The 18,183-nt window shown below is 35.5% G+C and overlaps 1 protein-coding gene across 1 annotated transcript; it reads left to right on the top strand.

Moving 5' to 3' along the window:
• Positions 1 to 12,767: 12,767 nt before the first annotated feature.
• Positions 12,768 to 16,762, top strand: LOC145004624 (Sec14p-like phosphatidylinositol transfer family protein). The gene is made up of 11 exons (XM_078963580.1): positions 12,768 to 13,061; positions 13,539 to 13,645; positions 13,732 to 14,035; positions 14,126 to 14,492; positions 14,574 to 14,651; positions 14,908 to 15,062; positions 15,250 to 15,349; positions 15,419 to 15,508; positions 15,597 to 16,028; positions 16,115 to 16,189; positions 16,524 to 16,762. Exons 2-11 carry the CDS (start codon positions 13,615 to 13,617, stop codon positions 16,539 to 16,541), a joined length of 1,650 nt encoding a protein of 549 aa, XP_078819706.1. The 5' UTR covers positions 12,768 to 13,061; positions 13,539 to 13,614; the 3' UTR covers positions 16,542 to 16,762.
• The last annotated feature ends 1,421 nt before the right edge of the window (positions 16,763 to 18,183 follow it).

Genomic DNA, 18,183 nt, shown 5'->3' with positions numbered 1-18,183 from the left:
CATATGTACAAAAAAAAGATAGTTACCCAGATGTGAATATACCGAAAAGTTAATTATCTTGATAAATCATATTCCCTTACTATTATTATGAATCATACGATTCCAGTTAAAGTTGACATGTATTTTACATATCACTTCAAGAATCGCAGTGGTGTCCTCAATATGGCCACTTTAAGCTTTATCATCTCTACATGTCTATATTCACGTATACCATGACATATATAGCAAGTCTCTAAAGTCCTTTTTTTTCATTTTTTTCGCGTTATTTATAATACATTTGAAACATCATGGTTCATTTGGAAAAAAATTAGAATGAAAAAACAAATGAGAACAAGTTTACAAAAATTTAGCATTGATGAAAAAAAATGTTATTTTTTCAGTTATTTTTTCCTTTTTCTAAAAACAATGGAGTATTTCAAAAATAAAACTTGTAAGATTCAAACGTAAGTAAACTTTATTTATAGTATTTAAATTTCAAATGGTTGCTGATATGTCACCATTTTTGTTAATTCGTTAAATATGCACTAATTCAAATAAATAGTTATGTCCTTAATTTATTTTTGCATATAAACAAGTGTTAAAAGATTTAGATGGTTACATTTAGCTCAAACTCATCATATCACATTGAACTGATATTGACCAGTTTCAATGATTGTCGGACGCAACATTAACATGGTCAGTCTCAAACTAAGTATGGTCAAGTCCAAGAGTGTTCAAACTAAATTTGGTAATGGTTAATCTGAATATATAAGCTCCAAACTTGCAGCATACTCGTGTTTACGTTTTTGAGTTGTACTTTAACTTAGAAAACTTATTTATGTTTTCGGGCGTTGTCCTTTGGAACCACCGGAAGGGGCTCTTGTTGGGAATTCGAAATAGGGTTATGAAAATCTGGATCACAAACAGGAATCGTGTAAATTTTTCTTGTTTGATATTTCGATCCTATATGCCTTGGGTACCACGAAATCCAAACTGGGATAATTCCTGAAGCAACAATTCTGATTTTAAGCACAAAATCAGAATCAATTTTGATAAGATGAAGAAGAAGAAGAAGAAGAAGAAGTGTTTTTCGTTTTTCTCTATGTTTCAAAATATATACCGTTTTCCCAATCTTATCCAAACAACAGATAAAAGAAAAACAGTTTTCATCTTTTCAAGAATTACAATTTAGTCCTTGTGTTTCAAGCAGGACCCCCGACTTGACACAGTAGATTAGGGTTCAGTACTAATAATGTTTAGTAAATACATGTATGCACTCCCGCACCTCCTAACTTGTATTATAACTAAAACATTATTCTTAAAATGCTTGCTAAATCCATTATACTAAAATATATTTAGTGATAAAATCACCAACAACTCTACCCATTGACCCTACAAGAGGGCACAACCATTTGACCTCGTCATTCGACATGTTCAGTATCATATTAACCACATATTGATGCACAATCAATTGACCTACGACCTCTTGGTGAATGATACTTTGATGTACCAAATAAAAAAAATGTTGGTGATTTAGTGTCACATGTGTAACACCTAGTTTCCAGGTATAACCTTAAATTAATAATAGTTGTAATTAATTTTGAGCATGGACCATCTACGTGAGGTGTAGATTGATAAGCGCATGTGGGAACTTATTGCCCTACACAGGGCGTAACTTTGGTTACGCAGGGTGTAGGCGCGCTGAGTTCAAACCCTAACCAAGGGGTTGTGAGCCCTATTTAAAGGCTTTAATCTCTTGAGAGCCTCCCCATGCTCAACCTCCACCATTTCCCTCTCTAACTTCAAAACCCTATGTAATGCCTGGGTTTTGAGGCTAAACATTTTTAGACTATGTAATAGTTTATGTCAACTATTGTAACACTTTTGAAGTAATAAAGATGAAATATTTGAATACTATGTGAGTCATGTGTATTTATGTGCTTATTACTTATTTGTAAATTTATAATAAATAAAGAATAAATATAAGCGTCAAAATTAAAGTGTGAAATAAGCTTGATATCTTTACATAAAGTTGTAGTAGTCGAAACAAGGATTCTGGGGATATAAAGAACGTCGAAATCCGAGTTGTAACGAAGAAGTTATGACCCGTCGAAGTTTCGCGACGGAACCGACACGACATCGGGAAGCGTAAATAGTGAATTTACGATAGAAAGACTTTTAGCCTTAGAGATCTAAACAAAAGTCTTAGAATACGTTAAACCAAGAGCGTCCATAAAAAAGAACGCCCAAATCCGACTTCGTATGAGGAAGTTATGATTTTTCAAAGTTTCGGCTTAGCAGTGTACAACCCGGAGTTCGAATATTAGATCGAGCGGTTTCTAGCCGACACAACCTAAACGAGACTCGAAGATCTCATTGATAGTAGCGTAATGATTAAAATACGGACGAAAACGGACGTCGAATGAAGAAGTTATGGATTATTAATGGACTAACCTTGTCCCGACCTGTTAATAATATAACTTTTAAACTTAAATCAAAATTAGCCAACAGAGTCTAAACAAAAGTTGTAGAGTACGTTCCCGCCTATATGTGGATATAAAGAACGTCGAAAACGAAGTTCGTATGAGGAAGATACAAAATTTTGAAGTTGGAACTCGAAAATGCGAAGTCTGATGCGAGTTGATGACGTAGCGCAATCTGGACCCTCCATCGTTGACCTTGGTACATGCTTCGGATTCGCGACACGTAGCCTTGCATTACGCCCAGTGTCTGAAACGAGTACGCCTAGCGTACTTCGGTCTTGTGTGGTCCGAGACGAGAACACGTAGCCCAACCGAAATGTTGTCACGTGCGAAGACTAGCTGGCGCCCTTATCCGAAGTTACGCCCAGCGTAACCGAAGGCTACACCCAATGTAGTCTGAAGGTTCAGGCCTATAAATTAAGGTCGAGGCTGCCATCTTTCTCACACCATTTCTCCCATCTTTCTCTCACTAGTTTCTCTCTCTAGCTTGCCCTAACCCCCTAAAAGCCTAGGTAAACCCCCTAGCACCCGACGGAAGCTCCGAGGCTCCCGGAGTCCCAAGAAAAAGGGGTCTTTCGGTTCGGAAACGCTGCTCCAAGAGAAGCTCGGTTTTCCATAAAACCCGTTGTAAGTGAGCTACGCCTACGTTATTTTTAATATAGCTTTTGTTTAATTATAATAACGTTATTAGGAACTTATAATAAGTACTTGGGCTATTATTATGGGTTATATAAGCATTGTTTAAACGATTATATAATAGTAATAATAGCTAGAGTATTAATTAGTCTCGGTGAATATTAGACTAAACCCTAGTGGTAATGATACTAGGTTTTGTCGAAGAAAATTGTTTTAAGAGTAATGAAGTGTTGTCCGAGTGCTGAGTCGCCACCTTCTTAGGTGAGTGCATAGTTACTTTCATCTTACACATAGATATGAACTATTTTATATAAATTATGTGCTAGGTGTGCATATTATATGTATACTTGTTGTCTATGTTGGATGAACGATTGTATACGAGTTTTAAATGATTTAAACTCTATATGTATTTTATATCTACAAAATGTGTTGGGTAAAACATGGGTAGATGTAATAGTTGTTGTGTGACAAAATAAAATAATGAGAGGCCTCGTTATAGATGTTATTGATGATCCAGTCATCTAGCGGAGTATAGATGACAACCACATACTATTCTAGACAGTCCAGTGGAACGCTAGCAGGCTCGCAACCTGTATTTGAACTATGTGTTTACCAGCAATACTCCATCCCCCACATGGTTGCCTTATTTGACATGAATTTCTGAGGAATCTCCGAAGCATGTGTTGTGACCCCGATGAAAGTCCTTAGACTAGGTCTCTTGTGTTAGATGTTTTAGGGACGTAAAGTGAGGATAACGGGAATGGGTAATCGTGTTTGTTTGGTTTGATAAAGTTAATAAACTTATTTATTGTGGGTTGAAAATCCTATGTGCTCACTAGGCTCCCAAGCCTGACCCACTCAGTTTCTTGTATTACAGGGAGTGGCGCATGAGCATAGATGTTTGGATGAGAGATAAGGATTTATAGGCTTGTAAATGCAAAATAATGTAGTAAGGCTTATGTTGTACTGTTTATGCTTTTGATCTGTATCGAACATGACATCCCGAGTCTTTTAATGAAATAAATTTCTTTGGAAATGCTTTTGATAAATCTTTATCATATTTTTTTGGGACAAATTCTGCAACACTTTTACTTAAAATGTTACTCTGATTTTCAAACAAGCATAAACAAAATCGGTCTTTTTTGGCCGTGAAAATGGGGATGTCACAGTTGGTATTAGAGCATTAGTTTAAGCGAAGTAGGAATTTGTAGGATTTCTAAACTTAAACTTAGAATGCTAAGCGATGATTGTGAGGTGTGAGCACTAACTTATTTTAGGAATTGTGCCTAAAATGCCTTTATGTGCTAAATGCTTTGTGTCTGATATGCTGTTATTTGTTCGAATATATGGTCTGTTGCCAACTGGATCTGGAAACCTTATGTGTTTAGGATTCTAAATGTACGACTACGATATTAGAACTAACATGTAAACGTTTCGGAGGGATAAGGATGATTTAAATGTCTATCTTGAATAAAGATCTAAATTCACCTTATTTGGTGTATAGATCAAGATGGCAAGAACCTGCAGTGGAGCCGGGAATGCAAATGGAAACTGAAACTAACCTCCGGTGATTGAGCAAATACCAGTTGTGGTAGCCGCTCATGAGCCAATGACGATGGCCGGAGTGCAGGTGATGATCTAGAAGATGTTGGATCGTTAAATGGAGGAAACCAAACGTTTGCTCCAACAGAATCGAGAGGAAGCTACCATACCAATTGAACAACCCGAGTTGAACGAAGGGCAGTCTGAGGAGGGAAACTACAGCAAGACCGTTGGTCAAGCTGATTTGCCAGTGATTAGGAGGAACAATCAAGATGACGGAGTCGAGAGGAATGGATGCAAGTACAAAGATTTTCTAACTTGCAAGCCATCAAGCTTCATCGGGAAGGAAGATCCGATCGGAGTTATGGATTGGATCTCAAAGATGGAGCTAGCTTTCATGACGTGTGGTTGTAGAGGCAAACTACAAACCACCTTTGCAGTACGTCAGTTCTGTGGAGGAGAAGTGCGTTGGTGGAACACCATGGGGAAGACTTTAAGCCCCAAAGAGCCCCTATACCTGACATGGGCAGAGTTCTTAGTGCAGTTCAAGCGAAATTATTGCTCAACTCAAAACTTTTTCGAGTTAGAGAACCAATTCCTGACCCTGAAGAAGGGAAGCCTGTTACTCGATGAATACACGAACAACTTCACGGAGAATATGGAGTTCGCCTTGCGTCTTGTTCTATATGAGCTGACAAAAATCGACAAGTACGCAAAGGGACGTCCATGGGAGTATGCGGTGCCAGTGCGTCAGGCACCTACTCTGGAGGCAGCTATCTGGGCTGCCAATTCTGTGGAGGATATGATTAAGAGAAGAGCTGCCAACAAGGTTGAGGTTGGCGAGAAGAGGAAATTTGAAGGGTCGGCTAAACCCAACAATAAGAAGAGCAAGTTCGGTTCAAAGAATTAATTTAGAATTAATTCATAAGTTATAAAGTTAAAGAGTCGTTCTCATAAAATAGTTTTATGGACTCCATAACTTGTCCTCAAGTTATGGATGTTCAAGAGTCTCTTCATTAAAGTTTTTAAAACCTTAATTAAACTCATAAGTTATGAAAATCCAAAGGTTTTTGAATTCATTCATTAAGTTATAAAAATGAAGAGTCTCATTTTCAAAATGCTTTAAAGTCTTCCATAACTTATCCTCAAGTTATGGAACTTGAAGAGTTTTTTCATTAAAACCACTTTAAACTTATAAGTTATTGAATTGAAAAGTTTTTGAATAGTTCAAAACTTGCCCTCAATTTTTGGAATTTGTAAAGTCTCACACAAACTTTAATTCCAAACCCTAGAATTTTAAAAGTTAAATTCAACCCTTATACTTTATAGTATTATAAGTTAATAATATATATATATATATATATATATATATATATATATATATATATATATATATATATATATATATATATATATATATATATATATATATATATATATATAAGAACAAAGTCAGTCTTACCGTTAGTAGGCCTCATTCACGAAGTCGGTCTATAAGGGAGTATAAGGTTGCTGCCTATAAAATGACAGCTTAATAGGTGTCCACTCTCACCCATCGCTTCCTTGATTGGTGGAGGGTCATTAGTCGAATGGGTCTTGGCAAGACAGTCTTATATGTTAAGAGGACAGTGGGAGTCTAAAAGTTTCTGAAAGAGTTTCAAGATCTAATCAAGAATAAAATCTGTAGTTTATCACTAGTGCGCGACTTGAGGTTTATAACCTATCATGTTGACATATTCCTATTTATGTGCCCATTGCAGTTAAAGTTGGCTTTACATATGTGTTCTAGAGTTCTCAAGTGGTTGCATAACAACTTGGAAGCAATGGCAGGCCCTTGTGCTGCCATGTGGCAAGAAGTTAAGGTTGCACAAGTTCGGTTCATATGAGTTTGGATTTGTTAAATTCACATGGATAAGAACACATACACCATAAAATCTAAGTGTCATAAGGTTTCTCTCCGATTCATGAAAATTATGGTGAGGAAACGCCTGGGAGACAAAAGGCTAGGGGCAAGGAGGTGTGGGAAATCCGGAATCTACCTCAGATAGCATCATTTGGAGGTATCAAGTCGTCTCCTTTACTTCATTCTTCTTCTAGACCTCTTTTGGTTGAGATCTAGGGTTTTTATGGTTTAGTTGAGATGATAATGTGGGATATGAGCTAGATCTGAAGTTGTAACTTCAGATCTGGACCCTTCTTGGGTTCTAGAGTCATAAAGCCCGAAGGTGGTCATGTATGAAGCCTCTTTGAAGTATGAAACCCCATTGTGAGCTTGGATTTGACATTTGGAGCCTTTGTAGCTATTAATGCACGTAAAGTTTGCAACTTTACGTGAAAAACATGCCTTAGAAGTTCGGATCTGTAATTTGGAGCCACTGCATGGCTTAAAAGAGTCTGTATGGCGTAATGACTGAAGGAACTCGACGAGTCACAAGGTTGACTCGGCGAGTCTCATGAAGATGATCCTGGTCCCGACGAGTTGGATGAACAACTCGGCGAGTCTGATGAAGATTTTTGTAGACTCGACGAGTTAGATGAGTTTTCCCTTATTTATGTATGCGTATGTAATCATCGAGTTGCAAGAAGGAAAACTCGACGAGTGACCTTAGAGTTTGATCGTAAACCAAAGGAACTCGACGAGTCACTCCATGACTCGGTGAGTGGACAAGTATTTCAAGGAACTCGGCAACTAGTCGAGGGTACTCGGCAAGTTAAGGTCAACATGGACTGTTGACCTTGACTGATGACTTTGATTTTGACCAGGGTTTGATTAGTTGACTATTGGGGTACCTTGAAAGGTTGGGAACTTATGGGTATGATTATGCTATGGTATCAGGTGGTGGATCTTTTGACAGTCATCTGAGAGTTGGAGTTCATCTACCGAGTCGACATCTGTAAGGTGAGTTATCCTCACTATATCAATAGGGCGGAACCAAGGCCGGCCATTAAGTTGTTCTTGTTATGATATGCTACATGTGGTTATGATTTGTTAGATCAAAATTAGGATAGATAGTATATTATGCTCTTATGATCCGTAGGGACTGGTATGTTAGTGACCTGATAGGTCGGCACTCTAGTTACGAGAGATTTCTATGATCGATGATCAGTGAGATAGATATGTTTGATGCTTGTATATGCCAGTATATGTTAGTTATGTGCACTTGGATATTTGCTTGTTGGTTAGGTTGAGGCGGTCCTGCTTTGTGCTGAAGGCCAACATACCCTATGAGCGGTCCGGGCAGACTGTAGGCCCACGTGGCGGTCCAGTTATGTCGAAGGCTCGGGACAGATTCAGATAAACTGTAAGCCCTACAGGGCGGTCCAGTCAGGCCGATGACCCATTATGCATGTTGTTAATTGTCTATTATTGATATGGTATTATCGGTGTAGTATTGATATTTTGGGGGTAGCTCACTAAGCCATTGGGCTTACAGTTTCAGTTTATTGTTTCAGGTACTTCAGGAGAACATGACAAGGCGAAGGCGTGACTGTACCGCTCCTCATCCTTTTGATCTAGTTATTGGGACACTCTGGTGAATAATGATTTGAAAACATTTTGTAAACAAATACTATTTGGTTTTATCTATGATTGAAAAAGTTTAAATTTGGCGTAAATTTTTTGGATGTTACAATAAATTTGAAACATTATACAATGAGTAGTAATCAATATGGTGATAAGTAAAAGGTGTTTTATTTATATTCGTAAGTTCTGAGACCATATTGGATTCGATTATTCTTGTGTTTCACTTTGCATGTTCTGACTTCGAGAATAACTAGGTCATTCTTCCGAATGACTAAGTTATTCAAACCATCCACAGTCGATAATACGTTGGAATAGGCATTAAGGCAAGATTGTCATGAAGTTGGTTTGTAGATGTCTAAGATGTTGGACATAGCGAGAGTTGCTACAACATTTACGAGTGCTCATAAGTTATGAGTATTAGATTAAACCCACGCTCATTTGACTCACTTCATGGATTTTATCACGAGTGATCATGAGATGATCATATCTTATACTCTTCAAACGTAGAGATATGAGTTGTTGACTATGAGTTGGTTATACATTGATTGCACGAAATCACATTGGTAACTCGATGTTATTAAACGTGCTTTTTTGTGTGATTCAACAAGTAGTAGGACAATCATATGAATCGAAGTTTATCCATTCCTTTTACCCATGATAGGATAAAAGCGATATCTGTGGGGCCCTCTATGATTTAGTGATGACACCTCGAAATGCTTGGCCAAGCCTGGACTGATTTGATTTTTTCAATTAGTCGGTCGTCATAAATCAGAATGCGGGAAACAACAAATGGACAAAGAGAATGATTATAATCCATGTATCAATCCATATGATATCTAGAATGGAGGAATATATGATCATTTATCTAATGGACAAGTCATTTGAATAAGGTCAGAGTTCGACAGCGACTTTAAGAGCTACGATTGCTAGTCGGGATCTTGGAGTCATATGCAATAATAGTTTTAGACTTATCCAAGTGGGATACTGTTGGATTAGATGTATAAGTCCATAACTATTATTGGTATGTACTCGGCCAGAGAATAGCATGATCCATTTAAGTTGCACTTCACTAGAACAATTTATATGGATAGTCTTTTGAGAATAGTATGTTTATGTTTTATATTAATATATTATTAGTTCCAATATATTAATATGGAATCATATTATTTAATTAGTATTGATCAATAATTAATTTAGAATTAATTTAGTGATAAAAAAGGAACTAATTAAATATGAACTCTTATATATAGGATGGGCCAAGTTCATTTAGGTTGTGCTAAGCTTGCATGGATAGTCCATGGTGTTTTTAACCCATGGATCCTATATAAATGAAAGGTCATGGGTATTAGGGTTTACATGAATGTAACCCTAATCCTCCATACTATATAAAGAGGTCTTTGGCACATGAAATGGTAATAGTGTGTGAGAAAACAAGAGTGGGTCGTTTTTAGTGTGCTTAGTATTCTCTAAAGTTTCCAAGGTGTTTTTGGTGATTTGTGATTCCACTTGAGGCTTCCACACTATTAGGGCTAAGCTCTTATAGTTCAAGATTTCAAGCTTCATCAAAAGGTATGTTATCTAACTAGGATTTTGTAGTATAGTTGCTTTATATTATGATAGTTAGGATAAAACCTTGGAATATTGAATATTTGCATATATAATAGAGAAAACATAGATTCAAGGTTTATAGGGTTGCATGTATACCATAGGAGTTTTAGAATGCTCAAACCCATCACAAAGCTCCTTCAAGCTTCCAAGGTGGTTTTACTTCCTTCTTTTTCATTCAAGACCACCAAAACACACACAAGGGTTAAGAATGCTCAAACAAGTAGTTAGGGGTTGCTAAGATCGTATGGATGTGTTGGAGGTTGATGAGAGATGAGTTTTTGATGCCATAAAGTTGGTTAATTAAGGTCCAAACCCTAAAAAATTAGGGTTTATGGCTTAGTCACGTACTCCCTGAGTACGTTAGGTATGCCCAATGTACGTGAGCTCGCCTCAATAATTTCAAAAATGCCACTGTGGGCCATTTTGCAAGCTTTCTCTTGCACAAGGTCTAAAATGCCATAACTCTACATACTCAGGGTTAAAATGAGAATACCTCATCATCGGAATGTTACACATTTAGTTACCATGCCACGACTATGGTGTTGGCTATAGTGCGATGGGTCAACCGTTGACTTTAACCGTTAGTTTTTTTTTACTAGTTTGACTTTTGATTAAACTTAGGTAAAATTGAGTATTTGGCTAAGGACTAGTTCCAATTTGGCTTTAGGTAGCTTGTGTTAGCTGTTTTCGTTGATGAGGTAGCTGTTGAGATTCTGCTGTTTAGTTTAGGTAGAGTTTTTCAGTGTATTATGTATGTCATAGTTGTGGTAGTTGGGTCGCGTGTATAGTTGTGTTGTTAGTATCTTGATTGTTGTTGTATGATTATTTGTTCTATTTAAGTCATTTCTGACTCAGAGTTGATACGAACTCGGGGTTGATGCAGACTCGTTGCTATATTTGATTCATTTCAGACTCGAGTTGATACGAACCCATGGTTGATGCAGACCTGTTGCTATATTTGAGTCATTTCAGACTCACAGTTGATTCAAACTCGGGGTTGATGTGGACCCGTTGCTGTTATATATGTGTGTTGTGTTGTATGTGATATTTTAAGAAACTTACTAAACTTTTGTTTACAGTTGTGGATTAAACATTTTTACACATACATAAACAATTTTATTATTTGAGATTCCGCGATACTTTCGTTATAACTTTAATTTATGGATTTTAGTCTATGAACAAATGATTTTACTTTAAATATAATGTTGAAAAATGCAATGTTATAAATGAATTTAGAGAATGAGTTGTGATTTGTAATGAAACATCTCTTTATATAACAAAAAAAAAAAGAACATTTGAAAGGAAAAAAAAAAGAGTTTGGTAAATGACTTGTGTCAAAGATTTGTTGCTTATTTTGATTTTTTTTTTTGTTGCAAAAATTATATTTTATTATGTCTTGTTAATATGTAAAATTCTATTTTCGTAAAATAAATAATCGTTTAAGAAATATATAAAAAAAACGACCAAATTATTGTAAAATCTGTCCATTCTCAAGTCATTTTCATGATTATCCCATTTTTCAAAATAATTACTTGTCGAGGTTAAGCTCCGGCCAATTATTTACTTTTACCAAGGAAAAAAAAAAAAGAATGTGATGCAGGAATTTGTCCATGGACCCCCACGCAGTGTATCATTCCGTCGGGTCCTCCCCCTCACCGCTGATTTATTTTGGAGTCGTCGGATCATTTAATGCTCCTTGATTTCGTACCTAGGATACATTCCTTAATCTGACGGACATGTCCGGATCAGAGCCGTCCACGTGGCGTAAGGAACATGCCTATTACTGGTAACCCAAATCGTAGGTTCTACCAGAAGAATCTGGCTGGCTAATTTTCTGTGGGTTAAAATTGGAAATATAAGATTCTATAAAGTAAATCTTGTTTTTACTTTTTAATTACATATTAGCCCCCTTAAGTATGAAGAAATTGCTTGATCGTCCGTGATTGCCCCGGGGGGGGGGGGGGGGGGGGGGGGGAACGTTTGAAAAAAAATTTAAATTAACTTAACGTATACATTAATGATGTTTTTGTAGTGTTGTCATCTTTAAATCCTTTCTCTCCAACTTGAAACATAAAAAAATGTATTAAATATAATAATTCATTTTGGCATTTTCACACGAGGGGACACAAGAAAGCATTAACTTCTATTTTAATTTATCTTTTCTTATTTATTTTAGCTTATTCTGTTTTTGTCTTCAAACTTGAGAATAAACGTTAACCACCTATTGAAATTACATTTATAAACAATCAATTTATATGTAAAGTATATTTTAAAAGGCATACAGATGATTTAGATATTTGATTAAAATAAGTTCAATGAAATACAATCAAAGTACATAATTTTAGTATCAATTATTATAAAAGAAAAAATAGAAGTTTAATTGAATACTTATCCAAAATTATAATGACATTTTGATGGAATCAAGATAAAAAGCATTGCAGTTTTAGAATATAAAAAGTATTAAAGATGACATCAATTCATTTTTTGTCTATTTTGTCTTCATTAATGATCATTCATGATGACACACTCATAACAACTTTCACTTATAACTCATAGAAATGAGTTGTGAAAGTGATTTATGATCTCAAAAAACAAAACAAAACAATTGATTGTTATAAAATCATCGTAAGAAATATTTTTTTTAAATGCCACAAAGAATATATTTGTGAAAAACGGCACACAGTGAATGTAATTATTATATCATGAATTTGGTTAAAAGAAAGGGTAAAGAGGTAACTTAATTTTACCATTTTATAGCCAAATTTGCTACATTTGGTATCAACTTGAATAACTAAAAACGTTATTTAACCACTAAATAATTAGATTATCAAAACATATACAAACATCCCTTATTTGTCTGGGCTAGTGTTAAGGCATAAAAAAGGAATAGTTATTTTAAAGTATTGAAGGGTTTCAAAGTGATGTTAAATTTATACGAGGGTTGTATTGGGTAAGTTTTTTCCATAGAATAGGGCAAAAATGCAAATAAACAAGTTCAAAAGGAAGGGGGACATGGGTGACAAATATGCAAAGGGGAAACAAGGAGCTGGAAAACCTTCGTAAGGAGAAAAAAGTTAGTTGGGTGTGAGAAAGAAGAAAACCTATACATACAACATATACATACAAAATCAATCTCTGTGTGTTCTTCCGCAGCGAAGATTTGTTCTTCAATCGAGAAAGATCCCGGCTCATACTTTCAATCCGTCTCGTGAATTTATATTAGTATATGTAAAAAGACGTTTACCGCAGCTTTGCAGATTGTGATCCCACGCTTATGTTCTAGGGTTTCGGTATGTTCTTTATATTAATAAACTTTCTATTGAACCAAAAGTCGTCTGATTCAATCGATGCAATTGTGTTTAAAGAATAGAGACGTGCTGGTGTTTGTTTGGGACCAGTTTGAGATCTGAGTGGTTTGTTGCTTGCATTGTTGAAATTTGTCGGTGTAACTTTTTCTTCAATGCAATAATCTTCACTCTAATCAAATTAGTTTTTGCTACATTAACTACGCTTAGTTTTCAGATTTCTTGAATCGATAATTTCTTGTATAGTTGCATATACATCGCTAAATCTGCATAACCGACAATTCTAAGAACAATAGATAGCTTTGAAGTCACGGCATTTCGGAATTTTATGAAATTATGAAATGGATCAGGGATTAGATTCTTATTGCTGTTATGCTTGGTTTTTCTTCTTCTTGTCTACTGCTCAGATATACAAAAAATTCTAGATCTGCATCGTTTCTTCATTCCTTTTTGTTATTACAGAAAATACATGGCTTGTGATGGTTGCCTTCATTAAAGTCTTCTGCTGCTGAATTTCTACCTTCTGTACCTGGCAAAAATGTCAGGTAAATTTCACGTTTTATTGCCGGGTAACATTAATTATTCACTTAGTCAGAAGCCCTTTTTGTTTTACAAACAGAAAGTGTAATCTTTCTTTATAATTTTCTTCTATTAGGCCTAGAAGGAGCTGATGCTTTTGATGAAATTAAAGAAAGGAGGATGGATTTCGAAAATTCTGAAGACGAGAGACGAAGATCTAAAATTGGAGCTTTAAGGAAGAAAGCAATAAATGCTTCAAACAAATTCACCCATTCACTTAAGAAAAGAGGAAAGAGAAAAGTTGATTACAGAGTTCCTTCAGTATCAATAGAAGATGTACGTGATGCAAGAGAAGAGAGAGCTGTCCATGAACTCCGACAAAAGCTCCTTGACAAAGATTTACTCCCAGAAAGACATGATGATTATCATACCCTTCTGAGGTTAGTATTTTTTAATTTTTTTTTTTTTCAGTTTTTTTAAAAGATCTGTTTTTAAAAAATGTTAAAACTTATTTGTTTATTTTCTTACAGGTTCTTGAAAGCAAGAGATTTTAACATGGATAGAACAATCCGGATGTGGGCAGAAATGCTACAATGGCGAAAAGAGTATGGAACAGATACAATATTGGAGGATTTTGTTTATGAAGAACTTGAAGAAGTATTACAATATTACCCTCATGGATACCATGGAGTTGATAGAGAAGGAAGACCTGTTTATATTGAAAGACTCGGCAAAGCACACCCCAGTAGACTCATGCGCATTACTTCTATTGACAGATACCTAAAATACCATGTTCAAGAATTTGAAAGGGCTTTTATTGAAAAATTTCCCGCCTGTTCAGTTGCAGCAAAAAGACAAATTTGCTCCACTACAACAATTCTTGATGTACAAGGCTTGGTATGTGATATATAACATAAAACTGTTTGAAATTTTTATATTTTCTACTTTGACAACCAATTTTTTATATAATATATGCAGGGATTGAAGAATTTCACTCCAAGTGCTGCAAGTATTCTTGGAGCCATGGCCAAGGTTGACAATAACTATTACCCAGAGGTAAATAAAATTAAATCACTCCTTCCTTTAAATTGAAAACAGTAAATTGCAGGAAATAGCAACCTACTTTACTCTTTTCACCAATACAGGCAATGTACTTTTAACTTATTTCTTTTTACTGATAAAGTACAATTGCTATTATTGGTAAATAAATGTAAGTATGTTTAAAAGTAAAGTACAATCTGTTAGCTGCAATTTTCCCAATTATAGATACAGAATTAGAAACTAAACAATGGATTTACAAAATTAATGGCAGACTTTAAACCGTATGTTTGTGGTCAACGCTGGGTCAACTTTCAAGAAGTATTTATGGCCTGCTGCTCAAAAGTTCCTAGATGCAAAAACAATCTCGAAAATTCATGTGTTGGAGCCTAAATCATTGGGGAAATTACTTGAAGTCATTGATCCAAGGTTTGTGTTGTTTCGTAATTTGTCCTTGTTTTATTTGGGAAAATTGCATTTTCTTTAGTAATAATAGCAATGTACTTTGTTTTTACCCATAAGTGGATTGCTATTATGGGAAAAAGTAAAGTATGTTGTCTATATTTGACATTTTTTATTTTAAAATTAATCATCTGATTCTTTGTTATTGGTGCAGTCAATTACCTGATTTCCTTGGTGGTTCATGTACTTGTCCTGGTGAGTTTGGTTGCCTTAGGTCAAACATGGGCCCATGGAGCGACCCGGAAGTAATGAAGGTATATAAAACATTTTGATTTGTTTATATATAAATAACTTCTTTTTAATTGTTTTATTTTTCTTCACAGGTTGTGAATAACACAGAAGCCACATTTGTAAGACAAATCACAAGAGTTTCTGGTGATCAACAGAAGCTTGATTCTTATATCCCCCCAAAGGCAAGTATACTATTTATTATATACTATTGACAAATATTGACATTTTAGAATTTATGATTTTGACTTTTTTATTTTTATTTTTATACAGGTGATGTCATCTGATTCTTCTTCGGTCTACTATAACTGTGATGACCAATTTAGTGGCTCGGATCAAGAAGTTGAGATAGAAAACGATCATGAAACAACTTCTGATGATTTTATATTAATGGAGATTGTGAAGAGGGGATTTAATTACGTAGGAAGACCACTGGTGTCATTGGTGGAAAAACTGATTGTTCTAATTACCATTCTACCCTTTGACTTTTTGAAAAGACAGAAGAATGTTTATCCTGCTAACACAGTGGAAGACGAACCACGAGAGAGTGTGAATCCGTTTGTTGAGAGACTTGAGAAGCTTGAAGGGCTACTTGAAGAACTTAAAAGGAAACCGGCTCAAATACCTATTGAAAAAGAGAATATGTTGTATGATTCCTTGGAGAGGATTAAATTAGTCGAATTTGATCTTAATAAAACCAAAAGTGTAAGCCTATTTAAAAGGTTTTTAATCATGACATTATTATTACTATTAAAAATTAAGATTTGGAGTAATGATTGTGTGCCTTGCAGGTACTTCATGCTACGGTGGTGAAGCAACTTGAGATTGCAGCATTGATGGAAAATATACAGGAGTCAAAATTTCGCGTAAGATATATACATTATACCTTATTTTAATTAAATAATAGTTAGAGTAGAATACAGTTTTTGTCCCAAAAAGTTTTCTCTAACAATTTTGGTTTTTATTTGAGAGTTTTTGTAATGTTTTTGGTCCTGTATCTTTGGGACCAAAATTGCAAAAATCAGTATACTCAGGGACAAAAACTTGTTATTTTACTTGAAACACGGACCAAATATGTTGCAAAGAATTTCTCAAATAAGAACCAAAATTGCAAAAAACGAGTTAATCTCGCAACCAAAAATGGAATTTACTTTAATATTTTATTTTCGATCAAAATTGAAAGATGGTATTTTGGTGCAGCGACGGAGGATCTGTTGAAGGTGCAGTGGACATGCGGTGAATTGTTTTTGGCAAATGTGAATGTGAATGTGAGGTGTGTAAAAACTAAAAAGTAATAGAGAGAGTAAAAAGTAGGAGGTGAATCTATTATGGTGAAAACAAGTGTTAGAAAAAGGTTTACTTAGAATATAAGGTCAAAGAGGAAACTGAAAGCAATACAATTTATGGAATGAGATTCGCTTATGGTTGACATCTTTAAATACTACTATACCACCATATATTTGGAGTCATTCATGTTCTAAATCTTGATTTCTCAAAAATAACCTCATAAAACATAAAAGCCTTTAAGATCACTCAAAATGGTGTATAAAACCCAAAGCATGGGTGCCCAATGTAATATATATACAGATTTTGTGTGCATGCATATTCATTCATTAATAAATTCAAAAGATTGCTTTCATTTTGTTAGTGTAAACATAAATACTTTTTTTTGGAACCGACAAAGGAAATTATATATAAAAACCAAGCATAGCTAGAAGCCAGACAAGGAATAGCAAACAACAAGGAGTACAAGTAGAGGAAGAAAAATTAAACACAAAGAAAGGGGCAATTACACCAATTTGCCCAAGTAACAATTCCCCATTGATTGTATTATATTTGCCACCTTGGTTGAGGTTATGTTGTTGTTGAACAACCTATCATTCATCGCCTTCAAAATGCTCCAAAACATTCTGTGACAAAACTGTAAGAAATAATCTTCGTTTCTTAGGGCAGTTACCCCAGCCAGTCGTGAAATCAATAATCTCAATCACCTTGGAGAAGTAGCAGTCATGGATACCGCACCATTTAAAGATTCATTCCCGAACCGATTTCGCAAAACTACAAGTTACCAAGAGGTGATTAGTCGATTCTTCACAGTGTCCACATTGACCATAGTCAAAGGAAGGAAGAGGGATCCACATTGACCATAGTCAAAGGAAGGAAGAGGGATTTCACGGTGTTGAAGAGCCATAGGTGAAGGGATGCGTCCCATTTTAGCTCTCCACGTGAAGGAAGAAACTTTTTTCGGAACCTCACATTTAGCCATACAAAATTGTCACAGGATAAGGAAGCATCTCTGTCAATTTTTTTTTTCTTTGAGCTTCAACAATATAGACCCCGTTTGAGTTTATTTCACTCACCCATGTCTCCGACCCTGCATTAATTAATTTCTTTACAATACTAGAAGGTGGAATCTCGTGTTTTACTAAGACCTTAATACATGCAACATTTAAATCGCCTAGTTCCACAACAGATAAGGAGATTTTCGGAGATGCCACCACCAATTTGCGATTAACGCAATGTTTAAAGCTTTAATTGTGGCAACTACTACCCCCCCCCCCCCCCCCCCCCCCAAAAAAAAAAAAAAAAAGTCCTTTTATATGCAGTTGTTAGTTTACTCCATGCCACCCAATTTATTTTTGATTTCGCTTCAAACCCACCCCACAAGAAATTCCGCCTTATCTTCTCCAACGTTTCAATAATTCATGCAGGGGGGGGGGGGGGGGCACAAATAAAGATAGAAAATAGGTAGGAAGATTCCACAGGATAGAAGTGAGGAGTGTAAGTCGACCCCAGAGAGAGAGAGAGAGAGAGAGAGAGAGAGAGAGAGAGAGAGAGAGAGAGAGAGAGAGAGAGAGAG

Source organism: Lactuca saligna, chromosome 7 (genome assembly GCF_052625555.1).
Source record: "Lactuca saligna cultivar CGN05327 chromosome 7, ASM5262555v1, whole genome shotgun sequence".
Classification (NCBI taxonomy): domain Eukaryota; kingdom Viridiplantae; phylum Streptophyta; class Magnoliopsida; order Asterales; family Asteraceae; genus Lactuca; species Lactuca saligna.
The sequence above is the reverse complement of the archived record's forward strand: the minus strand, read 5'-3'. Positions and strand labels throughout refer to the sequence as shown.